We start from the raw sequence: 26,699 nt of genomic DNA on the forward strand, positions 1-26,699 counted from the left end.
TTGCTCTTTACATCCTCGTGCTCCTTTGCAACAGCCTTTTTGTTCTTCATTTATAATTTTGTTCTGTGTTGTATGTGTCATTAATTTCTGTTTAATGACTGAAGTTAATATTTTGTATATTGTTGGTGGGCATGTTATGGGGCGATATTTAGCTGGGTTCGCTGTGTCTGCTTGATCTTTAGGTTTCAGATATGTTATTCCGTGTGTAAGTGTATCAGGGAATGTGTATGGGTCTGCAATGTAACTGTTAAATAATTTAGTTAGATGTGAATGTGTTGAGGTGAACTTCTTTAACCAGAAATTTGCTATTTTATCATTTCCAGGGGCTTTCCAATAGTGAGTAGAATTAATTGCTTGGGTGACTTCATGTTGCAAAATTATCACTTCAGGCATTTGTGGTATCATCTTGTATGTGTCTGTTTCTGCTTGTATCCATCGTGCATGCCTGTTATGTTGTACCAGGTTTGACCATATGTTGCTCCACAAGTGTTCCATGTCTGTTATGTTTGGTGGATTGTTTATTTTAATGTGTGTGTTATCTATTGTCTGGTAAAATTTCTTTTGGTTTGTGTGTGAATGTTTGGTTTTGTTTCCTTCTATTTTCACTTTTTTTGTATCTTCTGAGTCGTTTGGCTAATGCTTGTAATTTCTGCTTCTTTTCGTCTAATTGCTCTGTCGCTTCTTGTTGTGAGATTTTACCTAACCTTTTTCGTTTTTTTTCCGAGATTTCATTTCTTATAAATTGTGTTAGCTGTCCGATGTCTTTTCTCAGTTTTTCTATTTTGATCTGTAGCCTGTGTTGCCATGCTGGTTTTGTGGGTTTCTTCTGTGTGTTGGTTGGTTCTGATCTCTGCCTAGTGTGTATATTTAGTGTAGTGAGTGCTCCTATATAAACCAGTAGTTGTAACTCTTCCATAGTTGTGTTTTCATTTATTTTGTTGTGTATGATTGTGTTGATAGTTTTTATTGTTGTTTCGACTTGTGGGTTATTTGGTGGTCTATGCAAGAATGGTCTAATGTCTGTATTTGTGTCTTTGTATTCTATATATGTTAGCTGAAATTTTTCTTCTATATCTAACATCTGTGTCACTTCGTGTTCTATTTGTGCTTGTTCTGGTGGCTGTCTTAAGATTTCGTTTTCCTCTGATTGTTCAATTGGTGCATGTTGTTCTTTGTTTGTTAGCTCTGGGATGTTTGAGTCCATTACTGTATTTTCTTCTTCTTCTGATTGCACATTATTTTGTTCCAGTATTTGTTGTACTTGTTGTTTGATGTTTTCTAATTCTGACTGGGGTATCCTGTTATTTTTTGTTATTACACGGATCTGATCAGCTAGTCGTTGTTCTGTTAAAAATTTTAATTCTGGTATCTGGTAATAAATGTTGTGTATACTTGTAATCTGTATCCAGTTGTGTTGGTTCCTAGGTTTGTTGCTTGGTAATAACAGAACATGAGGTGTCGATTAACTTCATCTGACCATCTCATCCTCTGTCTTTGTTTTCCTTCTAGGGTGGTTGCAGGAAGCATATCCTGCAAAACACCTCTATTTGGATTTAAATCATTTTCCATTTGGCTAGCAGTGTCGTTACCATTGTGGGCGGGCTTAGGGTTCAAGCGTCGTCCCTGACCATGACGGCACTTGTCCAAGCTTCTTTAGTTCTGTCCTGAACCAACTAATCACACTAAAAGGGGGGTTAGCCCTATTAGTGGTTTGTTCTTTTCGTCGCCTTTTACGACTGGCAGAACATACCGGAGGCCTATTCTTTTCCCGGGCCTCCACGGGGATTATTTTTATTATTATTATTATTATTATTATTATTAAACCCATATGTCTGACAGGCAATGAATATGTCTCGTTTCCAAAAGAATATAACATCAGATGGCATTAGACAATTTCGACAAGACCAGGTAAATGGCTTCAAAACGGAACTTTCTGATCAACAGCAGATATTTACAAGGACAAATTCAGAGTCAACAAGCTAGTGAAAGCAACTTATGCAGTAGCTGATACTGGCAAAAAAGAATGGTGAAATGGTTAAGAAATGCTGGGAGATCATCAAAATTGTGTTTCCAGAAAAGAAAAAGGATTTCTCAAAAAAATAAATCTGTCTGGTCAAATTACTGCCAGATGTGTGGATGACATTGGAAGACAAAATGGAGATAATTTAAAAAATCGTGCATCTGAGTTTTATTCTCTAGTTTTAGATGAATGTACAAATGTGGTGGATGGCAGATACCACCCAAGTGGCGCTTTATGTTACGAGGTGTTGATACCCATTTTAATGAAACAGAAGAATTAGTGGCATATTATATACTTAAGGACAGCACTAGGTCACGAGGTGTCTTGGAAGCAGTTATATTGACATGAAGTCACTTTTTGTTAAAACTTAACAACCTATTGGGGCTAACGACAGACAGTGCTCCAGCAATGGCTGGGAAACACAGTGGTTTAGTTCAGTTGATTGAAAATGAGGCCCACAAAGTTGGCAATACTTCAATGCTAAACTTTCATTGCATTATCCATCAAGAGAATTTACGTGCCAAGTCCCTCAAAATGGACAATGTCATGAAGGTAGTTGTCAAAATACTGAACTTTATTAAGTCAAAAGAATTGAACCACCGTCAGTTCCAAGAATTTCTGAAGTCCTTGGATTCAGAACATGATAACATTTCATATTATATGGAAGGAAGATGACTAACCCATGTGAAAATGTTGAAAAGAGTGTTCGATTTGAAGCAAGAAATACAACCACTCTTTGAAAGCAACTCAAAGAGACTCCTAGAGTTCAAAGATAAATTATGGCTTTCAGATTTTGAATTCTTCATCAATACAATTAGCCACCTAAATGATGTTAATACTCGACTCCAAGGAAAAGATCAGCTGATTAATGTCATGCATCATCTTATTTCCTCATTCCAAATGTAACTTGGGTTTTGGCAAAAACAGTTACGAACAAAAAAACTTCAGACATTTTCCTATGCTGTCAAAGCAATTGGACATCATTTAGGTGGCAGCTACTAAATACACTTCTTTGGCATCTGACTTGAAATACGAATTCGAAAACTGATTTCAACATTTTAAGAAACATCGTCTGCTTTTGTCTGTATTTGCTGTTGCCATTCTCCATAGACATGAGTTCACTACAAGGACATTTACAAATGGAATTTGATAAATCCAATGTGATACACAATTAAAAGAGAAATTATCAGGTTAGTTTGGAAGAATTCTACAAAACATATTTGGACAAGATGAAACATCCCTCATTGTATAGACAAGCTATAAAAATGATTTTATCATTTGGAAACACTTACATGGGTGCACACCTTTTTAGTAAGATGAATCGCATCAAATCCCAAATTAGAACATGAATTAATGATATTCATCTGAAAAACTCTTTGTGTGTAGCAACAACTTCAGTTAACATCAACACTGACTAACTTAGTCCAACACTGACTCACTTAGCCCAACCAAACAAAGCCAGATAACACACTAACATTTTATTTCATTGAATTGTACAATAAATGTTCTTTCCACAGATTTGTTTTATTTTCAGTAAAAAATAGGTTACTCTTTCTTGCTTGTTTTGGTTCACAAAATAAAAATTGATAATGTGGCCTGCAGAGAAATCCTCCCTTGAAGATTTGGCCCCCTACCGGAAAGGTTGGTCACTCCTGGTCTAGAGGTAACTTGCATACACCATCAGTCCACTTTCCTATGTTATGGGTTTAAATATTAACTGTTGTTTCTTCAGTCCCAACAGACCTCTTTCAAATTTTCTTGTCTCATTAATCCTTTATTATAATTATTTGTTGACTTGTGCTGATCACTATGATGACTAATGTTGTATAATTTTGGTACACTAATAGCATGACTGTGTGTCCAGAAGAGGGTTTTTTTATTAATTACTACACAGCAAATGTATTTCAATTCCCACTTCTCTTTGAAATTTTTATGTTTGTCTAAAATTCTTACTGTAATTTCACTTACACTTGATAATATAATGTTTCAACAGAGACTGATATATTTCTTGAACATAAACTGATAACTGTTTTCTGAAAGTGAAATATATATATATATCCCTTTTCACTCCGGCCTCCCTGATAAATCTATTCACACAAGACTAAAATCTGTCAATGTAGCTGTGTTGTATGAACTATAGTGACCAGGAAATAAATCTTGGCTGCTTTGGGGTATAGAAAAGTGAGAGTGGTAGATCTCAGAAACAGAGTGATTACAAGTCTAATGTTGGGGTTGCATACATCATAAATCAAAGTGCTGCTGTAATGTCAGTGCTGCACTGGTTTTCTTCCTTCCTTCCTTCCTACTACAGCTCCATGAATAGATGAGTCTGAGAGAAGTGGCACTAGAGTCACTTCCTACTCACTGACTTGTTCCCTATTACTGCATTGTGCAGGAGAGTGAGGCTGGTCATGCCTTAACACAGAAGCTGGGCATAATTTTGCTGTTGTTAAGTATCACTGACAGGGAAAAAACGATTGACTGTCAGAACAAAATGACCTCTAACAAAACTATGTTTTGTGAGACAGTAGAGGGTGTAAGATGAAAATTAAGTGATTCAGTGTACACAATTGCAAATGTGATCCATAAGAGAAGAGTGATTTCTGAAAAAAGTTGAATACTATAGCCTATGCTTCAGACAAATAATATATGAAGTTCATCTAACGCAAACAAAATGGTTTTATTCTTCTGTATTCCACCTCCACTGTGAGTTGAAGTATGTGTTTCACCAGAAGAAAACAGGACACAGAGCAATGTCACTGTTATATCCTTGAGGGGGGGGGGGGGGGGGGGGGGGGAAACATGCTATTTGTGTTTTGTTTTGATCATGGCAATAGCAGTTTTAAATTTTGAAGTGTATTTTATTGTTTTAATGTTTGTAGATAGCTTATTGTATAGTCTGTTTCATGTTTGCAGTGGTCCATTCTGTTTTAGTGTTGTGTGTGCATGTTGAAGATGTATGTCCTGCTTTGTCCTTGTGTTATACAGTGGATACTCTGGTTAGTTGACAGAAGACAGTTGCTATTTTCTAAGATTTTCTTTACAAATATGATTACTTGCAAAATTTACAGACATGGTAGTGGAAGGATATGTAGTTTCTTGATTAAGGGCTTGCATGAGTTTCTTGATGCAGCATTTTCTATGGTTATTACAAGTCTCTTCTAGCATATAAAACAATTTTTGCTAACAGATGCGTTTCCCCAAAATATTATGCGATATCACAGTAAGGATTCTGCCTTTGCGAAGTATACATCTTTTAGTGTCTCTTCCGATGTGCAATCGGAAAGAATTTTGATAATCTAGCAAGTGGTATTTAATTTATTTGTAATGTATTTTTATGGTGGACCCATCTTAGATCTTCTTGGATCCATAACCCAAGAAATTTTGTAGAGCTTACACTTTTGAGGGTTCTAGTAAACAAATCTATGTCTGGTGCTAGTGAACATTTATTTTGCACTGTGTGTATATGCATTGTAACTGTTTTTCTGTGTTTATTACTAAATTGTTTCCAGAAAACCAGTCTGTAATGTGGATGGGCAATTTTTAGGCAATTTTTAATCTCTTGTAGTAATTCTTCTATGGTCCTTCCTTTTATTATCACATTTGTGTCATCCACAAATTTTATGTAATTATGGCATGGGCTAGTCGATTCCAAGTCATTTACAAAGAGCAGAAACAGAAATGGTCCTAGAATGGAGCCTTGTGGTACATCATACTTGATGCTCTGCTTTTCTGAGCAGTAGGACTTTATCTTGTTCCCTTCTTGGTTAGCAAGCTCAACTAATTGCTCTCTGTTTTGGAGATATGATTTTATCCATTCATAGGCCAGGCCCCTAATACCTACAGATTCAAATTTCTGAAGCAAGATGTTGTGACTGATGACATTGAATGCTTTAGAGAGGTCTAGAAATATGGCTGAGAACAGTGAGTAAACAGAATCTTTATTATTTTCTATGCTGCTGCCTGATAGAAAACTTAATAAATCAAAGAAACGACTGGTACAATACCAGAGAGTGGAATCTGTCATAAATCCTCAGAATGTTCTTCTCTAGAAGATAGAAAAACAAAGTGTGAATGTAGAAAAAATATTCAGATGGTCAGTTTATACCTTTCTGATCTCTATGAGGTGCAACACAGTACAAAATGGATTTTCCTCTCATCTAGAACAAGAAATGACATTTCATCTTTAGAATGCTGCATTTGGATCTACAGATAAAGCATTGGTGAACGCACTTAAATATTGTCCATCAATATGAGAAATTATTATTAATATTATTGATTCCAACTGAGGATTGACAGATCAACACAATTAAAGATAAAGAGGTGTACTCTGACTATGCTGCTGAAATATGTTTACCTTTTAGATATAAAAGTAATGTACTTTCAAAAGAATGTTGAGGTGAAAGTAATAAATTCTTTGATACACAACTCATTTTGTGTAATTGATGTCAAATTTAATTTTTTGGATACAACATGTCCTGGTATTCACAGAATAAGTTATCTCAAATATAGCAATTTTAGAATCTTGCTCCTCCTGAATACATTTCTGTTGAAACCCATGCACATGCAGACTACATAAACAGAAAACTGAGCAAAACATGTTCCCTAACATGATTACTAAGAAACTGTTTATCATACGATAATTTCATAACAATATATTTTGCTATGGTCACTCAGTATCAAATAATGGTGTAGCATTTTGGGAAAATTGTGGAGCAAGTTTGGAAATAATTTAGACTGCTGCTACAAAAGCAAAGAGAGCATCAGTGCAAATTTAAATAAGCCAAAGCCTCACAGACAAACAAAAATTAAGCAAAGACAGAATTAGTGTGAAGAGAGCTACATTAAGTGTTCAATCAATTCAAAAGTAAAATTCTATCTACTGACTTGACAAAAAATTTTAGAAAATTTTGGTCTTATATTAAGCCAGTAAATGGATTGAAGTCATCTGGTCAGATGCTCTGTGATCATAGCGGCATTGAAACACAGGATGACAAAAATATTTCTGCTGTTTGTCAAACATTTTATTTCCAAGCTCAAACTTACAACAAACTTCATCTGTGAGCAAGTGGATGGTGAGGTTGTGGTCAATATTTCCATTGCCTACACAGATGCTGGCAATGCATACTTTTTTTAAATCCACACATAATCCTTATGACTGTGCTTTCTTTCATGTGATGAATTTTTTTTATCCTATGTGATGTGTTACTATAGATTATTATCCCATTTGACATTAGTGAATGGAAATATGATATATGTGTTAACTTACTGATGACCATATTCCCAAGGTTAACAAATCTTCTTAAGGTAAAGATTTTAGTACGTCTCCAAAAATGCTTTGCTTGAAATACTGATATTAGATACAAAAACAGCTGTTAATTGGTATAAGAAGAGGAACAGTGGCGTTTTTCAAAGTAGCTGTTCTTCTCCTACTATCTGTATGCATATGTAAAATAATTTAGATGTCATTTCCATAATTATTCATGTAAGTAGTTAAGCAGTTTACATAATTTGTGCTCATATCTTTTATACAAGTAACCTGCAGTGACTGCTTCTGTCTGTTTATTGTATCCCTCAACTTACTCAACATCCCTGAAGCCTGCCCTCCATGATAGGACTTACGGAACATAATGAATGAATGAACAAATATATGAGTGAGTGAGTGGATGAACATATTATAAGACTTCAAGCTTTCCATGCCTTACTGGATATATCAATAATTTCTTACAACTTTTACTTACACATCCAAGCATCTGCCTGGGGAAGAGTGTATACTGGTTGCGGACCTTCATTTCCAGTTGGGAAGTCTAATTCATGTTCAACATTTACAAACTGTGGATTCAAACCTTTAAGTTCATTTCTTATTGTACTCGTTTCTGTGGTAATATTTGTATCTGCTGAAATTTGTTGTCCCTCTGTTCCTGTGAATAACAGAAAGTACCCTTCACTAATGCAAGTAAAAAGATCTACCACAAATAGTTAAAATAATAAAAAATTAAGGAGCTAAATTTATCAATTTTTACTTTAAGTTACAGAGATGATAACACTTTTTCTGAAAATGTCACAAGTATAAAAATAAGTGATCTCATTAAAGGGATCAAATGGAAGAGTATCAACAAGCACTGTAACACAAAAGTGTAGAACAAAATTCACTGGGCTGATGTACTTAAACTCTACATTAAGATTTATTGTACTTCGTATTAATCAAGAGACATCATCTAGTTATTTGTTGCATCAAGAATTTCAAACCTTTAAGATGGACAATGGGAGCTATCAATATGGAACAGCTGCAAACCATATATCTACTTGATCACTCTAAACCAATTAGAACAATGTCTTCCTTGGAGGATAAAGTCAACTTTATAAAAGTTATAAAGGTGTATGACAAGGCTGCTACTTATTGTCAAGGTTGTTTAATCTTTTTGCTAAAAAAGTTACAAAGGTCTTCAAAGCAAAAATGTCTGGCATTAAGGAGAATTCCCTTTCACTTACCAAAATTTGCAGATGGTATTGCCCTAAAAGTTGATAGTGAAAAACATATGCAAAATATACCTTCTAAATCTGAACCAATTCTGAGTTATAATAGTAAGCAAATCAATGTTGAGGGCACTTGACATCACATTTGAATAACAGTAGCTTTTTAGACACCTGAATTAGAAAAGACAACTGATGTTGCATGAAGATCATAAAAAGAACTGTGACAGCAAACATGCTTTCAATGAAAGAAGACAACTATTGGTGAACGAATAAAGTAGTATAGAAACTGTAAAATAATTTCTCATTGTATTCATCTTTCGTGTGCTTGTAGAAGCTGGACACTTCTGGAGAGAAAGACTTACAAGTGATGGAAATATGACTTTAGAGTAGGATATTGAGGAGCAGATGAACAAAAAGAATATCCAATGAAGATATGGGGTGAACATTAATAAAACAAACAAACTGATGGGATGGTTTTATGACTGAAAATGAAGGAAAATAGATCCAATGTACATATGTCTGGAAATGCATCGTTTCCATGGTAGATGATGCTGATGAATGAAAGTTCCTCTGACCACATGCCATGGATTCCCTGTGTGTCACAGGCTGGGTGATTGATGTAGCATACTGTAAGCAGCAGAATGGTTCCATATTCCTGTAGGGAACAAGCCAAGATGGTGTTTATGTATGGCCAAGCAGATGGAAACAATCAAGAGGCAGCACGGTTATAGCAAAGAAAATACCCTTCCTGCCTGTCTGAAAAGACCCATCATCACACAAACGCCCAAAAAGGGCTTGAAATGTTGTGTGATGTGGTTGGTGTCTGTGAAGGTACATGTTTTGGTATAGCTGTACTGCCTCTCTACTGTTTCTATCCTCTTGGCCATACACCATCTCAGATTGTTTCCAACGTGAATACTGGGCCATTCTGCTGCTTACAGGATGCTGCATCAATCACACAGCCTGCAGCACACAAGGAACACATGGCACATGGTCAGAGGAACTTTCATTTGACAGTGCCATCTACTGTAACAATTATGTATTTCTGGTCACCTGTCCATAGAGCAATTTTTCCTTGATTTCCAGTCAGCAACCCATCCCCACAGCTTGTCAGTTTTATTAATGTTCACCCTGTATACTGATAGAAAACAATAAGTAAGGAAACCTCATAGTAACTATTCAAAAAAGTAAAAGAAAACTTTTTGGACTTTTATTTTGATGCAATAAAATTAAAAATTATACTTTAGGGAAACTGGGGGGGGGGGGGGGGGTAAGCAAAGAAAATAGTAGAAACTATCAAAATTATCAACAAAGGAAGAGAATAGCACAAAATAGAGAACAGTAGTTGCTGTGACAATGAATAGCCTTAGAAGTTATTCATGAACAAAAATTCTGGATTCAAAATATTTAATGACTATGAGGGCAGACTACAATACTCAGAATGTCAAAGTCTTATGTGTTAGATATACATGTTAACAAAGGGATGAGATGTAATAACTATGAGAGGCATTCAATTAAGTAGTGCGATACTTTTTTTCTGAAAGCAGGTTGGTTTTATTCATGATTCCAATACAGCATATTATTCCCCACTATTTTGGCTACTAGGCCCTATTTTTCAATATAAACTCCCCAAGTTAGTGTGACAACTACCCTGTATATCCCTGGAAATTCTGAATTTTCACTTACTTTAGACGAAAATCCTGGGTCCCATATTTTTCAAGATACATCCCGTATTTTCAGAATTCCCATCATTTATTCTTCTAAATTAGATGATGTCCACTCCGATGTTCTTTGCCACTTCCTTTCCTTTGTTTTCCTCCACCATTCTATTAATGGATTTAGGTTTCCCAATACAGCTTCTGTTCAGTGTTGCATCAGCCCAATACATCTCAATTCGTGACAACGTATTCCTCTTTCAATATCACTCAATCATTGTAGTTGTGTTCTGAGAGGACAACGTGTACCAGTTAGGCATTCAAGGACTGTATTTTGTAAAGAGTTAAAAATGAGTGACACTGGTGAAGAAAACTCACCAAGCAAGAAAATTAAAAAGTTGTGTGTGTATTGCATTAATAGGGAGGAAACATACTCAGTGATTGTACTTTTAAAGAATAATTGTCATAAAGCATATAGTTCTTTCTGCATGGAGGATTTTAGTATTGCACATGGTGACAACATACACTGTCTTCAGCAATCAAAAACAAATTATAGGCTTATAATCATTATATATTTTTATGTAATTCATTTAGTACTCTAGGAAAGGTGACTGGTTAGTTATTTTGATGTCTTAAAGTAGGTCACAAACAGAGGGAAAGGTAAGTCAAGTGGGCAAAAAAGATATCTAACTTCTTTAGTGGAACCTCAGTAAAATAATTATGCAATGCAATTGCAGGAGAACTGGCACTTTTTATCACAAAGTAAAACATAACCTGAGTTACAACAGCATGCATTGTAACATGAACCTAGTTAAGGAAGTGTTCAGTGATTCATACATTTCAAAAAGCAAGCAGTGTAGCCACACAAAAGCTGAAAAAACATTTTGGCCCCCCAAAAGTTTGTCCGATTTTACTGACCCATCTCAGTCAAGCTTATTTTTCTCTATTTGAATTGATGTGTATAACCACAAAAAGGAAAATTTTACCAGTAGTCTTATGGTATTTTGATCCAAATGTTGGAATATAGAACAACGTGATCAAATGGCAATAGGCATTACAACTTGTTGAAAACTTCTCTTGTGTCTCATGGTTTAGATGTTTCCTACTGTAGAACTGTAGTCCGTACTGTGCAGATAATGGAAATATAACTTTGGGAAGAACAATTCAGTTATGAAACTACTGAACGATTATAACAGAAATATTGTGATGGCTTGCTGTTCGAATTAAGTTTTACATAACACTGTAAAATGTGCATGTGATACTTTAAATACTGATACAGAAAATGTAATTTTAAAATTGTAAGACCGGTTTTGCATTTCTCATGAGAGAAAAGATTCTCTTAAATCAATTTTTGAATATGCAGAAGTGGAATGGAGTGAAATTCTCAATCATGTTCCTATCAGATGGTTAACACTAACCTATGCTGTTGAAAGGATAATTAAAAACTGGGAACCCATTTTAAGTTATTTTGGAAAAATATTTCAGTGGCTGTATGACTCAGGAAAAGAATAAACATCATAGTCATATTTACTGAGTTTTTTTTTCTCATATTGGTAACATAATAATGGGATACTCAAAGAAACTAGAATGTGCCAACATAAGTATACTGGAGTCTCTTGTAATTAGTAAATTCAGTCAAAGAATGGCAGGCCATTTTTGGTAATTCTACAATCAAAATGTTAAATAAATTGTATTGTTCCAGGGCTATTATTGAGATAGACTTAATAAATATCCATTCCATTTTGCTTGAATATCTAAAACCAGTATTCCAAATTTGAATGAAACTTATTCAATAGAATCTTGGATACCATTTGCTTTAGCTTCTGGACTTGAATTTAAGCACATTCAGAAACTTCTTGAATTTATTTGGACCAAAGTTGATGAAGATGCTTTGTATGAGGAGTCTACCAACTTGTACAATGTTTCAAAAAATGCTATCTCTTATGAAGGAAATGCTCATAAAAATGGGCTATGTTTTTACTTTTTGAAAAAACAGGAATGTGAATTTGCCTAATCCTTTAAAGGTAGTTGTATTTGTCTTCAGTGTGCCTGGATCAAATGCCTGGTTTAGAAAGAATTTTTTCGTTAACGAACAGTAAATGGAGTGATGCATGAAACGAGAGCAGTGTAGATAAAAAGGTGGAGGTACATGTTATTGAAAATTTTGAATATTGTTATAAGGCACTCATCTTCGATAGAAAGTGATTCACTTTTACAAAAAGAGGCACTATCTATTGCCAAGTACCAGAAAGCCATCAACAATTAAAAGATAAGGTTTTAAATCACTGTAATTGTAATCTGTCAAGTGTTGAACCTCTTTTCTCATGTTTATTCCATTTCTTTCTTTTTTGCATTTGCAGGAATGTGTGTCATTTGTGTTGTTGATGTAGGGATATAATTTTTTATAAAAAATTAATAATATAGTATCATTATTTACCATTTGTTATTCTATATGAGTACTCAGTGTTAGATCCCTTATTTTTTTTACATTTATCCCTTATTTTCACTTTTGTTAGACACTATTGATCCTATCTCCATATTAAAGAGTCAGTAACACTAATTCCATTCAATGTGATGGCCTTATGTCACCTTACTGGGAGGGCCTTCATGTCTGCATGCTACCACTCTACTGGTCAAGATCAGAAGCAATATCTTCCTGCATCAATAACCTCCTCATCACCTATGTACTGCTGAACATGGAAAGAATCCTTCATTGGGCCAAATAGGTGTAACTCTAGGGTGTAACATCCAGGCTAAAACACAGATGAAGAAGAACAGTTCAATGATGTTTTGTGAGCTTCTGTTAGGTGCACAGACTTGTGTGAAGGCTTGTGTTGTCATGGACAAGGAGAAGTTAGTTTGCATTTTTGTGGCAATGAAAGCGATGAAGTCATTTCTTCAATTTCCTGAGAGTAGCACAATACACTTCAGAGCTGACTGTTGCACCATGAGGAGGACATCAAACAGAACGACCCCTTCAGAGTCACAGAGGACTGTTGCCATGACTTTACAAGCTGAGGCTGCAGATTTGAACTTTTACTTCAGGGGAGAGGTGGTGTGCGGCGCTCTATGGGTTGCCATTTTGTTTCCAGTTCAAAGCGATCAATTCTGTGTGTCATCACCTGTGACAATGTTCAACAAAAAATTATCATGATTAGCCTTGCAATGTGCAAGTATTTCCGCACAGATGGTCATTCATTATGGTCTTCTGCTAGGTGGTAGGGAAAAAAGCAGGCATATGCGTTCAAGTAACCCAACTAGCAGACATGTTTGTCAGCACTACCAACAGATGTCCATTTGAGCAGAAAGGTGTTTGATTGTGATCCACTGATCACCTTGAATGAGCAAGTTCACTCATTCCAACACTATAGTAGTCTCAGCTGTGTGTGGCCAGCTGGCATGCAGGAGATCCGACAGGTTTGCACAACCTTGTTGTCATGATGACAAACATCTCATCCAATGACTCACCATGCTTTTGTTCACTGCCAGATCTCTGTAGACATTCTGCAAGTGCCTACGAATATCTGCAATGCTCTAGTTTTCTACCAAAATAAACTCAATGACAGCTCTCTGCTAGGAACATACCTCTGTTACAGACGCCATTTCAAAGGCTATGTATAGCACCACCATCTATCGGAACTTCATGAAACTATAGGGGCTGAAACGGAAATATTCGACGATGCCCCACAGCAACTTCTGCATTTTATTCAGTTGAAATTGGTTGAGAAGAAACAGGGTTGCATTAATTATTGGCCGCCCACAGTGGCCGAGCGGTTCTAGGTGCTTCAGTCTGGAACCGTGTGACTGCTACGGTCGCAGTTTCGAATCCTGCCTTGGGCATGGATGTGTGTGATGTCCTTAGGTTAGATAGGTTTGAGTAGTTCTAAGTTCTAGGGGACTGATGACCTCAGATGTTAAGTCCCATAGTGCTCAGAGCCATTTGCATCATTACTTATTGAATGCCCTTTGTACAATACTAATAATATTACAATAATAATACTAAGAAGAAGAACAAGAAGAATTAATTCCACTATTTCTGGCCCCAACACTGGGGTCCCATCTCACAAGGGAAGGAGGAGTGGGAGGAGTAACGACACTGTGAAAAGACATGGGTCGAGCTGGCTCCAGATAATGGCATCCAGTAATAGCCCCTGCTTAGAGTTACAGTTGAAATCTGGCCAACGATCTCAAAGGTGGTGGAGGAACTCTAATCTATGATGGTGGAGAGAATGGAAGAGCCTAGTGGAGTGAAGCATGAACAAAAAGTGATATTTTGGACTAAAAATCTTATCTTACTTGAAATTTAATTTCTAACTTTGTATTTGATACAATTTCAACTGCAATATGGCAAATCTGTTAAATGAATACAGTACCTCATGTGCTAAATCAAAAAAAAAAAAAAAATCCTGCACTGCATCATGCCACGTAAGGGGGTAAAAGATCATCGGAAGTTCCAACAGTTGCAGTCAAAGATATGAGCTAGAGTAATCCTTCAAAAATAAAATTTAAGAGGAAATTCTTTTTTGGCATGTTAAATGTAAATTATTTACTCCAAACTGGTAAACAAAAACTACTAGAAATTCTAACAGTTCAAGAAACTAGGTTCCCAGGAGAAAATATAACGGATATTTGAAGCTACAAAATATTTAAAGGCTATTGGAATTATGAAAACGATACATTAGTCAGTACAGCCTTCTATGTTCATAAAAGTGTAATAGGAAGTGTAAGAGAACTTAAATTTGCCTCAGAAAGATACTCACTTGCTATTTTCCATGCTCTGATAACTGAAGACAACAGGAAGAATTCAGAAGACGGGGGGAAAAATACCAGAAGAATTTTGGGATATCTTAGAAACTGAGATATCCAAAATAGTGGAGACAGACACCATATTGCTTTTGGGGGACTCCAGTGCTCAAATAGGTAGAGAAAAGAAATTTAGAAATGTAGTAGGGCATTACCCAGTCCACATAATACAAATGATATGAGACTGCTCGGTCTATGTCAAAGCTCTCACCCGAAACTAATGTCAGCCTTCTTCAGGAAGCTCCCAAGAAAAGCCAAAACACGGTATCTCCAAATGAACGGTGAATTTTATTCTGATCACTACCTCTTTAAAATTAAGCTGTTATTCCTGCCTAATACAACACAAAGAATATAGATACAAAAAAAATGAAATACAAGTAAAATAACAAAAACTAGTAAAATACTATAAAGACTAACTTACTATAACAAAAGAATTAGTTTAAAAATATCAAAATGAAATTAAAGTAGCTAAATATGGCAAAGACAAGAATTATCTGAAGAAATTAATAATGCTACACGGAAAACATTTGGATTTACTAAAAATGGAAATAAAATATAGTGGAATGAAATGTGTTTAGAAGCTTTAAGAGAGGGAGCCAAAAAAGTGGAAACGTATAAGGAAAACTGAACATTTTGAGCAGTTTAAACAGCAAAGAAGGGGACAGCAAGTACAATTAAAAGAATTAAAATAGACTTCGACAACAGGAAACTTACAGAGATTGGGAAAATCTTTTAAAAAATACTGCCATGATATTTATTAGACACTTAAGGTTAGAATGAAGCAACAGCTTCTTATTTCTGCAGAATCAAACAAAAACTCATAAAAATCAAGAATGGGATTTATCTCTGACTATCGGAGAAATTGATTAAGTACTTTAAACCTTAAAGTAAGCACAGAAGACTCGATTAAAGTGGAACTTTTGAAATGGTGTCTACTAAAAATAAGAAAATGAACTAAAATTAATCTGTGAAGAAATTTGAGAAACAAAAAAAATCTAAGGAGAGTGGAAGGTAGCCATGGTACATCCACTTCTCTTATGCAAGTTGCGTAAAGATATCTTTCAAGATTCTACTAAATATTGTAGAAACAAGACTGGACAGTCATTTACATGAATATCAAAGTGATTTAAGGAAGGGCAAATTATGTTCTGAACAATTATTTAATCCAAAGTCAATCACTTACCACCGATCACTGAACTCAAAAGAAGTTATAGTAATATTGGTGGATTTAAAAATGTCTTTAGATTATGTTGACATAGAAACTACACATAAAATAATCCAAGAATTTGGTGTGAAGTCTAAATTAGCAAATCCAATTCATGAAACACTTACAGACACAGTATCTAAATTGAAATTTATGGGAGAAATATCTAAGCTCTTTGATATAAACAGAGGTTTATGGCAAGCAGCTGGCCTTTCTCCAGTTCTTTTTAACAGGGAAAACAGTGAGTATTTGGATGAAAAAACTAAATAAATATAAGATTTCACCAACAAAGTTGTGAAGATTAAATAAAAATACTGAAATAAAGTGACTTACATTTGCAAATGACTGCTATACTTCCTCAAAATGTGGCATCTACTGTAATACAAACTAATATTTTAGAAGACATACCAGAAGGACCAGCTCAAGAACTTCTGCAGGGGGAAAAACGAAATTTCTGAAAACAGTTATTGGAGAAACAGAGAAGGTTAAAAACTTCAAATACCTTGAGTATCTAGCCAACAAAATGGTTTGGAAAAAGCTGCCATAAAGAAAAGGATGTGTGAAATAGGAAAGGCATATGACATAACCAATGACCTTTACTATAGAAAATGCCTGGCCAAAATAAGGCATTACAATGCATTAGTGAAGCCAGGATGTCAATATGCAAGCAGATGTTATACATTAAATTAAATCAGAAATACGAGAAGGGCAAATACAGGGTTATTACAAATGATTGAAGCGATTTCACAGCTCTACAATAACTTTATTATTTGAGATATTTTCACAATGCTTTGCACACACATACAAAAACTCAAAAAGTTTTTTTAGGCATTCACAAATGTTCGATATGTGCCCCTTTAGTGATTCGGCAGACATCAAGCCGATAATCAAGTTCCTCCCACACTCGGCGCAGCATGTCCCCATCAATGAGATCAAAAGCACTGTTGATGCGAGCTCGCAGTTCTGGCATGTTTCTTGGTAGAGGAGGTTTAAATACTGAATCTGTCACATAACCCTACAGAAAGAAATCGCATGGGGTTAAGTCGGGAGAGCGTGGAGGCCATGACATGAATTGCTGATCATGATCTCCACCATGACCCATCCATTGGTTTTCCAATCTCCTGTTTAAGAAATGCCAAACATCATGATGGAAGTGCGGTGGGGCACCATCCTGTTGAAAGATGAAGTCAGTGCTGTCGGTCTCCAGTTGTGGCATGAGCCAATCTTCCAGCATGTCCAGATACACGTGTCCTGTAACGTTTTTTTCGCAGAAGAAAAGGGGGCCGTAAACTTTAAACCGTGTGATTGCACAAAACACGTTAACTTTTGGTGAATTGCGGATTTGCTGCACGAATGCGTGAGGATTCTCTACCGCCCAGATTCGTACATTGTGTCTGTTCACTTCACCATTAAGAAAAAATGTTGCTTCATCACTGGAAACAAGTTTCGCACTGAACGCATCCTCTTCCATGAGCTGTTGCAACCGCGCCGAAAATTCAAAGCGTTTGACTTTGTCATCGTGTGTCAGGGCTTGTAGCAATTGTAAACGGTAATGCTTCTGCTTTAGCCTTTTCCGTAAGATTTTCCAAACCATCGGCTGTGGTACATTTAGCTCCCTGCTTGCTTTATTCGTCGACTTCTGCGGGCTACACGTGAAACTTGCCCGCACGCTTTCAACCGTTTCTTCGCTCACTGCAGGCCAACCTGTTGATTTCCCCTTACAGAGGCATCCAGAAGCTTTAAACTGCGCATACTATCGCCGAATGGAGTTAGCAGTTGGTGGATCTTTGTTGAACTTCATCCTGAAGCGTCGTTGCACTGTTATGACTGACTGATGTGAGTGCATTTCAAGCATGACATACGCTTCCTCGGCTCCTGTTGCCATTTCATCTCACTGCGCTCTCGAGCGCTCTGGGGCAGAAACCTGAAGTGCGGCTTCAGCCGAACAAAACTTTATGAGTTTTTCTACGTATCTGTAGTGTGTCGTGACCATATGTCAATGAATGGAGCTACAGTGAATTTATGAAATCGCTTCAATCATTTGTAATAGCCCTGTATTTAGGAAAATATTAAGCCCATGAAAAACTATGGGTGGTTGAAAGTTACAAACGAAATGTATCACTACATAGAAAACAAATCAGAAATAATGAGGAAAAGAAGACTCATATTTTTGGGTATTTATATCAAACGCAGAACAGTAGATTAACCAAAAAGGTTTCCAAATACTTGTGGGGTAAAAAGTCAATAATTTGGATATATGAAGTAAAAAAGGATTTAGAAAAAATAACATAAAAGCCAAACAAACAACTGACAGAATTGTGTGGGAAAAAAGTATTGAATATGTAAGGATTCTGAGGTAGAAGAGTGGAAAAGAACTTATATCCAAGGTTCTCGGGTGTCCAGCGGGATCCGATTGTTGAAGTTCCACAATATTTCAGTGAATAACCGTTCCACCATCATCAGGTGGTGCTGATGAAATGATCTGTCTGTGCTGTGTCCATGGTATTTATGTCCGCAGGGTCCCGAGTCGTAACCTTGCACGGATCACTGGCGGAGCACTGCGTGGTAGCAGGGGTGGGGGTAGCTGCAGGTACTGAGCATTCCATTAAGCTGGTCTGAAGGCTCACTGGGTCACAAAGTGTACCACAAGCTTAAACACACTGACCTGTACCTACATGCCTCCAGCTGCCACCATCCGGCGCAGCTTAATGGAATGCTCAACACCTTAGTACATAGAGCACACTCGATCTCTGATGAACAGCACTTGCCAACGGAACTCAAACACCTGGAGACCATGTTCCACAAGAATGGGTATGGCAACTGCCAAATCCAAAGGGCCTTCCAACAACAGAAGTGCAGCAAGAACCGAGATGAAGAACAATCTGAAGAAGAGAAGCAAGCTCTGGCCTTTCTGCTGTTTGCTGGCAACGTGTCATCAAAAATAGGGAGACTGTTAAGGCGACACAAGATTGACACAGTCTTCCGACCACCAGCAAAGATTCATGACCTACTAGGAATGGCAAAAGATGATGTAGGCCTTAAGAAAGCGGGCGTATACAAAATCCCCTGCAGCTGTGGCAAATCCTACATCGGCCAAACAGTTCACACAGTCAAGGACAGATGCAAGGAACATGGACATCACACCCGCTTACGCCAACCCAGCCATTTTGCCCTAGCAGAAAACTGCACTGAAACCGGACACACAGCGAAATTCGAAGAGACAAAAATCCTGATGGCCACAAGTGCCTACTGGGACAGTATCTACAAGGAGCCCATAGAAATCCACGTAACAGATAACCTCATCAACAGGGACACCAGGTTTCAACTTAGCAAGGCCTGGAAACCATTATTAAACACCATCAAAGAGCAACGGCGCAAGCAGACACGAGATCCTTCCACCATGGCGGACGGAGATGAACTGCGCCTACCACAGTATCTACAAGGAGCCCATAGAAATCCACGTAACAGATAACCTCATCAACAGGGACACCAGGTTTCAACTTAGCAAGACCTGGAAACCATTATTAAACACCATCAAAGAGCAACGGTGCAAACGGACACGAGATCCTTCCACCACGGCAGACGGAGATGAACTGCGCCTACCACAGGGCATGGTTGCAGTTACCCCCACCCCTCCCACCACGCGGTGCCCCGCCGGCCGTCCACGACGGGGTACGACTCAGGACCCCGCGGACATAAATACCACGGACACAGCACAGACAGATCATTCCATCAGCACCACCTGATGATAGCGGAACGGTTATTTGCTGAAATATCGTGGAACTTCAACGGTCAGATCCGGCTGGACACCCGAGAACCTTGGATACAGAACATTCGCTGTAAAAGCCTCAGATCACAGAAAAGAACGTAGTACACAGGTGATAGACTACTGGAAGCAAAGGGAAGAACAACAAATAAGGATCTGAAATTGGCATGAGTTGGCCCAGCCAAGTAGAAAAAATAATAATAATAATAATAATAATAATAATAATTCCCCTTTCATTATGTTAACTAGTATTCAATACATAGTTCTTTCTAAATGCTCCACCCAGATTATCCACATGTCTTGTAGAAATGTAACTGTTTCAGTCTCCTCGGGCCATTAATATTTTTGCTGGACTGCAGCAAGTACTATGAGACAGTCCATCACAAAATAACACTGGAATTACTAATACGCTTCAGGTATGTAAGCTGTAAATGATCATGTGGTATTGCAAAAAGTTATATAGGATGTCTTCAGCGGAACATTCCAGTGTTCTTTGCTTTTTTAAGTACTAACTCCCTTGGAGCCTGTACTTCGTGTGAGGTAAGGTTACTTAGTTCAGGTCTTCTTTATTTGCCTTTTGGGCAGCACTGGGCACAATATTTGGTACATGAGGCTTACATACTTCAATTATGTCAAGATCAGTTTACTACCTTATTACTGCAAGTATACCACTGTGCTGGTTCAACTATGCCTACCTTCTATAGTTGTGCTGTGGTATGAGCAAATTGATTTTGTCAGTCAGTTTCCTAGTGTGGTCATTGAACTGCTGCTCTACCATTTTCAATTCAAATTCATCATGGACCAGCACAGAGCTTGTCCATCAAGGTGCATTTAGTGCTAGCTTTAAATACCTATTTTGTGAGCATTGGAGAAGTTAGATATTGGTTTTGCATGCCAGCCCCAGATGAAGCATGCATAAATGATCATGGGCTGTATAATGGCCTAGTACATTCTAAACTTCAAACGCTGATGGATGTCTTTTCCTGGCTGAATTGTTTTCCATGTCCTAATCTTCTTATCTTAGATGGGGGTTTCCTGTGTCGGCTTCCTGTTAAGGGTGATGCCATCTGTTCATTTGATTTCACTTTCACTAATGGTTATTTTTTCACTGGGTATGGGTGGTCTTCTTGTGAGTACTATGGCTTTGTTTCTATCTGTATTTATATTAATTTTGTTCTTCTTGGCCCAAGCCTCTATTTTATCTGTTTGCTCCTGTAATCTTCTAATTGAAATGATGATTCCTCTGTTATTGCTAAGTATAGCTGTGTCATCTGCAAATTGGGATAGCAGTGCATGTCTTGTGGTTGGCAGATCTTTAACGTAGACTGTGAATAGTGTTGGAAAGATTACTGAGCCTTGTGGTATTCCTTCCACCAGGGTCTCATAAGTGGTGGCATACAATTCTGCTTCCCTTAGGACATCAAAAATGAGATCATTATTCCAGCCAGGCTGTTTTATGTTGCATAGGACTTCATAGTTGCTTGATGAACCTCCAGTCTTCTCATGACCTCAGCTGGACAGAGTTCATCTTGTCCTCCCATATCTCTGCACTCCACCCTTTTGCCCTTTTTCTTAGCACTCAGGAGAGTCTCTTCCTCTCACACCTGTCCTGGTGGTTTCTGAACTTTCGACATCTTTTATGCTTTTTTTTTGGGTACTTCATTTGTTGCAGCACTGGTGGTAATTCATTTTATTTTGATTTTGTTGGTAAGGGTGTTGATGGCTCTTTGATCATCTCCACTGTGCTTGGCTATATGGTGGGCCTCACATTATTGTTGAGCCATGACATTTGTTGAGCCGCCCCTCATAATGAGTCTGATCAATTACCATTTTGCTAGTGTCTCTTGGAGGTTTCATTGTGTTGCAGATGTCTCCTGAGACATGATAGTGACCCAAAGTGAATTCATTAATGCTCCTTATTTTCACTCCTGGGTCAATGTTTTTGATGATGGCAACATCCACAACTGGCAAATAGATGGATTCTTCTGGCCCTACTAGCTTACAGCATTCCTCCTGATCATAACATCTGTGCCCATGTTGGTTGGTTTGCCCGGAATTCAACATTGTGTGTTTAGCATTTAAGCCAACATGCAACAGGACTTTTTATGATTGTAGAAAATCTATATGAGATCCCTTTCATCAAAACCCAATCTTGGTCTCCCATAGGCTGCCACACATACATTCTAACCAAGACTCTGATGGCTTCTAAGGATCCTAGCAGCAGTTTCACTTCTGAATGATAGACAACCTTTGATCATAAGAACAGAGCCATTCCTCCACCCTGTCTATTGATCCTGTCATTCCTGTGGCAGTTCATATTCTCAAGTTTAAACATTTGACACGCTCATATGTGAGCTTCTGAGGTAAATGACATATTTACTCCATGTTTTAAAATAAATTCACTGACCTCTTCTTTCATGTTTTATATTCCATTAGCATTAAAAATGTAAAATTTGAGGTTTGTTTTCTTTGGAAGCGTATCTTCCAACTCCTGTGGCGAAAAATTATATTACTCTTCCAATCAAACAATGGAAAATCCAGGATGGAATGTAACAATATTATGAGAAGGAAAGTTGAAAAGTGTGAAAGTCTTTTTGTTATGCCTATCTGCGACAATGCATCTCCGTTATATGGTGGGTAGCAACTATCCTTCTCATAATATTATTACTCTTGCAATGATAGCCAGTAACACTGAAATTATGTCGGGGGCTTTGTTGAATTTTCTGACCACATTTATCACAATGGTAATAAGATTTTTCATTTGGAATATCACCAGCAGTGACTCAAACCTGCCTCATGCCTTAAAGATTTCCAACAATCCACTGTTCTGCTGGCTGGCGTGGACAGATATTTGTTCTCTATGTTTTCTGACAAGTATATCACTGTATTGTCCAGTTTGTATCCTGTTGCACTGTCCCATTAGTCTTGCTTGCAATGAGGTAAAAAACAGGTGGTGTCTTCTTGTTCTTTGTGTTGCTGTTGATAGTTTTGCTCCTGAGTGGTTGAATGGTATGCTTGGATGTCCTTCTGAAGTGCCTCACAAACTCTGAAAGAGGTAGGGTGCTCCTCTTTGCCATAGTTTACACATTTTGGAAGTTTGTCTCTGGGGGAGGAGGGTGGGGGTGTTTATGGTACTTTGCTGTATGGTTGTCATCACACCTCACACACCTGGCGGGCATTGGCCAGTAGTTCAGAGTGTGTGGCAGAACATCCTCACTTTCATAGGTTTCCACTGTCACTTTAGGGTCAAACATCTATTTGATGTCACAGACATCCCAACTAATTTGTCTTTCTGCAGAGTGATGCAAAAGATTCCCACTGGATATAGTTTTTGTGTGTCATTATATCATTTCTAGTATTAGCAGCCTGCTGTGGGTTTGACGTTGTGCTCTCCTAAAGATTCTTTGACTTTCTCTCCTGTTACTTCCTCAGGTATGCCCTTTGTTACTACTTTGAGTTGTCTGTCATAGTTTTCCTGGTGTGTATAGCTGTTGATCTGATTATGATGAAATAATTTCAATGCTGTTTGCTCAGCTCTAAGGCTTTCAGTTTGGTATTTGATGATCTTTCCTTTGTAAATGGCTACTATACTGAATTGATATTAATAGTACTCCAGTTTTCCTTGATGTTGTCTGTGGTTGGTTTCCTGACAAAGGACCTGGTTAAGGTTCTGCCAAACTTTTGACACCTAAGTCCATTTTTCTTGTTGACTCTTGAGGGCTTCAAATCTGTGTGGTGTCTGAATTTGGAATTGCTCAACATTATTTTCATCAGTAACGTTTGATAACTTGCATTTCCTTATTCTTCTTGGTGATGGAGTTTCAAATTTGACACTATCATGATCCATTTCATTTTCCAACACCTGGCCTGATGTGTTGTACTGATAGACTCCTTCAGTTTATTGTCTGTTGTCTTCTTCCATTCAGATTTCTGCTGTTAATAATCCTATCTGGCAATGAGTTCTTCAGCTCTTCTGTCACATTCAGTTGATAATTAAGTTACTTTTGCTGGATGGTGATGGCAAATATGTCTTCAGCATTTGTCAACTGGATGTTCTCATTGTGCTCACATCTGCTCACGTTTTTTACCTGTGCTCTGAATTTTTGCCTTACTCTAGAGAAACTTTGGCCTGCCAGCCACAGATGGGCCCCTGTCTCCTTGTTATGTCCTCTGCAATCCATCCTAAGTCCAGCTAACCTGAACTCTTTTTCTGTATCTTGTCATACCCTAAAAGACATGGCAATTTTGCTTAAGCACATTATGGGACTCTACCCTGTTCTTGTTTAAAATTACCTGTTGCTATCACTTAATTGTTGATTTCCTTCTTATGCTGTCTATTTATGCCTCTTTCTTGACCCTGTGTTACACTATTTTACGAAATTGCACCCCTGCTCTGGCAGTGTTGCTCTATCTAATATGGTACTCTACCTGTAGATACTTCAACAGCCATTCATTTTCATGATGTTTTTTCAAATGCAGGTAGCATGCCATAGTTACATATGCATGAATCCACAAGAAAGAGTTAGTGAACTTAGTGATCTAAGAATAAATATGGCGTCGAGTGAGATCCGCGAGTGTGTAAAGTCCGGAAAAAAAGTGTAAAAATAACGAGGAAAAGTGTTTATCGTGCAGTATAGTCAGTGTGTATTTTGAAAACTTGTGCATGCCATGCTACATAATAAAGAAAGTGACAGAAAAAAACTGTGGAACCACAAGAAGTAATAAGGAGAATTACACATGTGGAGCATCTACATCGTCTTTCGGGGAAATAAGTGTAATATTAAGTTCGGATCCCTGCCACTGCAAGAAACGTGCGGTTAAAGGTGTAATGTGCACGATATGTAAAACTGTGTCTCATTATTCATGTGTTAACGTAAATCCTAAACATAAGATTTGGTTCTGCGCAAAATGTAGCAGAGAACATCCTGTGCAAAAACTTAATAAGGTTGATTACACAAACAATATCATTGCAGTGCTAGTGGAAGAAATACGCGTTTTACAACACGAGTGCAACAAATCCCCGCAGCTGAACACAACGGGAGTAAATAAACCGCACAGTGAACTCCACTCAGGAACCATTAACTATAGTAGCAAAAATATAAGTCATAACTTGTGTAAAAAGTACGGGAGAGTAGGCAGTAATGGCGTATGTGAAACAAAGTTCCGTTCTTGGTGTGTAAAAGTTGATCCGTCGCCGAAAACACACGAAAATTCATCGTCAGAAAGGAAATATGATACCAATGTCTACAGGGCCAGACTAAACCCACCTATTCAATTACGAAACAGATATGAAGTGCTAAGCGAAATAAGTGATCATAGTGCTTCAGAAAATATTTTTGAAAATACGCAGGTACACGTTTCAGCCGTTGCTGCTCTCCTGAATAGGCCTACGCGCAATTCATGTCAACATATGCCTAGGTCACAGCAAAAAGTACATAATCACATGGGAAAACTGCACATTCTAGCTGATAGCCACGGGCGCGGAATAGCCTCTCTTGTTAATGAGGCATCAGTTGTGAAATCTACGAGTTATGTCAAGCCTGGGGCTTCCCTTTCGGAGGTAATTAAGAATAGTTACACTGATGAAATTATCAAGTTGACTTCAAAAGACTTTGTAGCTTTATTTGGTGGCTCTAACAATGTATATAAAAATGAAACCTCTAAAGCCTGCTCAGAATTGAAAAAGCATCTGGCTCTTCTGTCTCATACAAACGTTCTCTTTGTCAACATTCCACATCGCTATGATCTGCCACGCTGGTCTTGTGTGAACAAAGAGATTAGTGCTGCTAATGAGAGTTTCTCCAGTATATGCAGTCAATTCGAAAATGTTTGTGTTTTTGATATTAGTGGCATTGGTCGGAGGTTCCACACTTCTCATGGCCTCCACTTGAATGGCCTAGGGAAGAAAATTGTAGCACAAAAAGTATTGGATGAAATAAAAAGGCACCAGCAAACACCTGCAGCACCATCAATGACAGTAACAGTAACACCACAAAAATCAATAACAGCAGGTTCATCACAAGTAGCAACAACAACAGAAGCAACAGGAACAACAAAATCATCACCATTAGCAGCAGTAAAATTACCACAAATGGTCAAACCACAATCAGTAACTGCAACTAAACCTTCAGCGGAAACAACAGCAAAACCAACAGATACTACAACAACAGATCCACCATCAGCAGAAATAGTGTCAATAAAAGAATCAAAGGCAGCAACAGCACGAAGAATCCTGTCAGCACCACCACCACAACCACTACCACCACCACCACCTCCGGCCACAGAAACAGCAGCAGCAACAACAGCAGCAGCAACTGAACCAACAACAACAGTGGCAGCAGCAACAAAACCATCAACAAATGTTGCAGCAACACAACACTGCCTAAGGAGGAGTCAAAAACAAGGTACATCTACATCATTAAATAAGGCTTTTTTATGGCTTCAGACAAAGAAAAGGAAAAGATTGTGACAAATCAGAAAGAAAATTTGCAGATAAGTCACAACTACTATGGAAAAAGCAGCACATTACCAGGTAATGACAAAAGAAAAAGTACTTGCAAAACAGTCAGGATAATGTGTCAGAATATTCAATGCCTCAGAAACAAAGTACTAGATCTAGAAGTAGCTTTAAATAATCTTGCTGATGTCTCTTGCATTTGTTTATCTGAACACTGGTGCAAGGCTAGTGAATTAAGTATCATAAATATAAGCAAGTTTAATTTAGCATCACATTATTGCCGAAGTGTTTTTAAAAATGGTGGGGTATGCATTTAC

At 37.6% G+C, this 26,699-nt stretch overlaps 1 protein-coding gene across 1 annotated transcript in view; it reads right to left on the reverse strand.

Annotated features, from left to right (window-relative positions):
• The window catches only part of LOC124798416 (murinoglobulin-1-like), a 288,271-nt gene that overhangs the window by 17,878 nt on the left and 243,694 nt on the right, over positions 1-26,699 (reverse strand). The window contains exon 28 of the mRNA XM_047261813.1: positions 7,762-7,941. Coding sequence (XP_047117769.1) covers positions 7,762-7,941 — 180 coding nt within the window. The remainder of the gene's footprint in view (positions 1-7,761; positions 7,942-26,699) is intronic.

The sequence above is a fragment of the Schistocerca piceifrons genome, chromosome 5 (genome assembly GCF_021461385.2).
Source record: "Schistocerca piceifrons isolate TAMUIC-IGC-003096 chromosome 5, iqSchPice1.1, whole genome shotgun sequence".
Taxonomy (NCBI): domain Eukaryota; kingdom Metazoa; phylum Arthropoda; class Insecta; order Orthoptera; family Acrididae; genus Schistocerca; species Schistocerca piceifrons.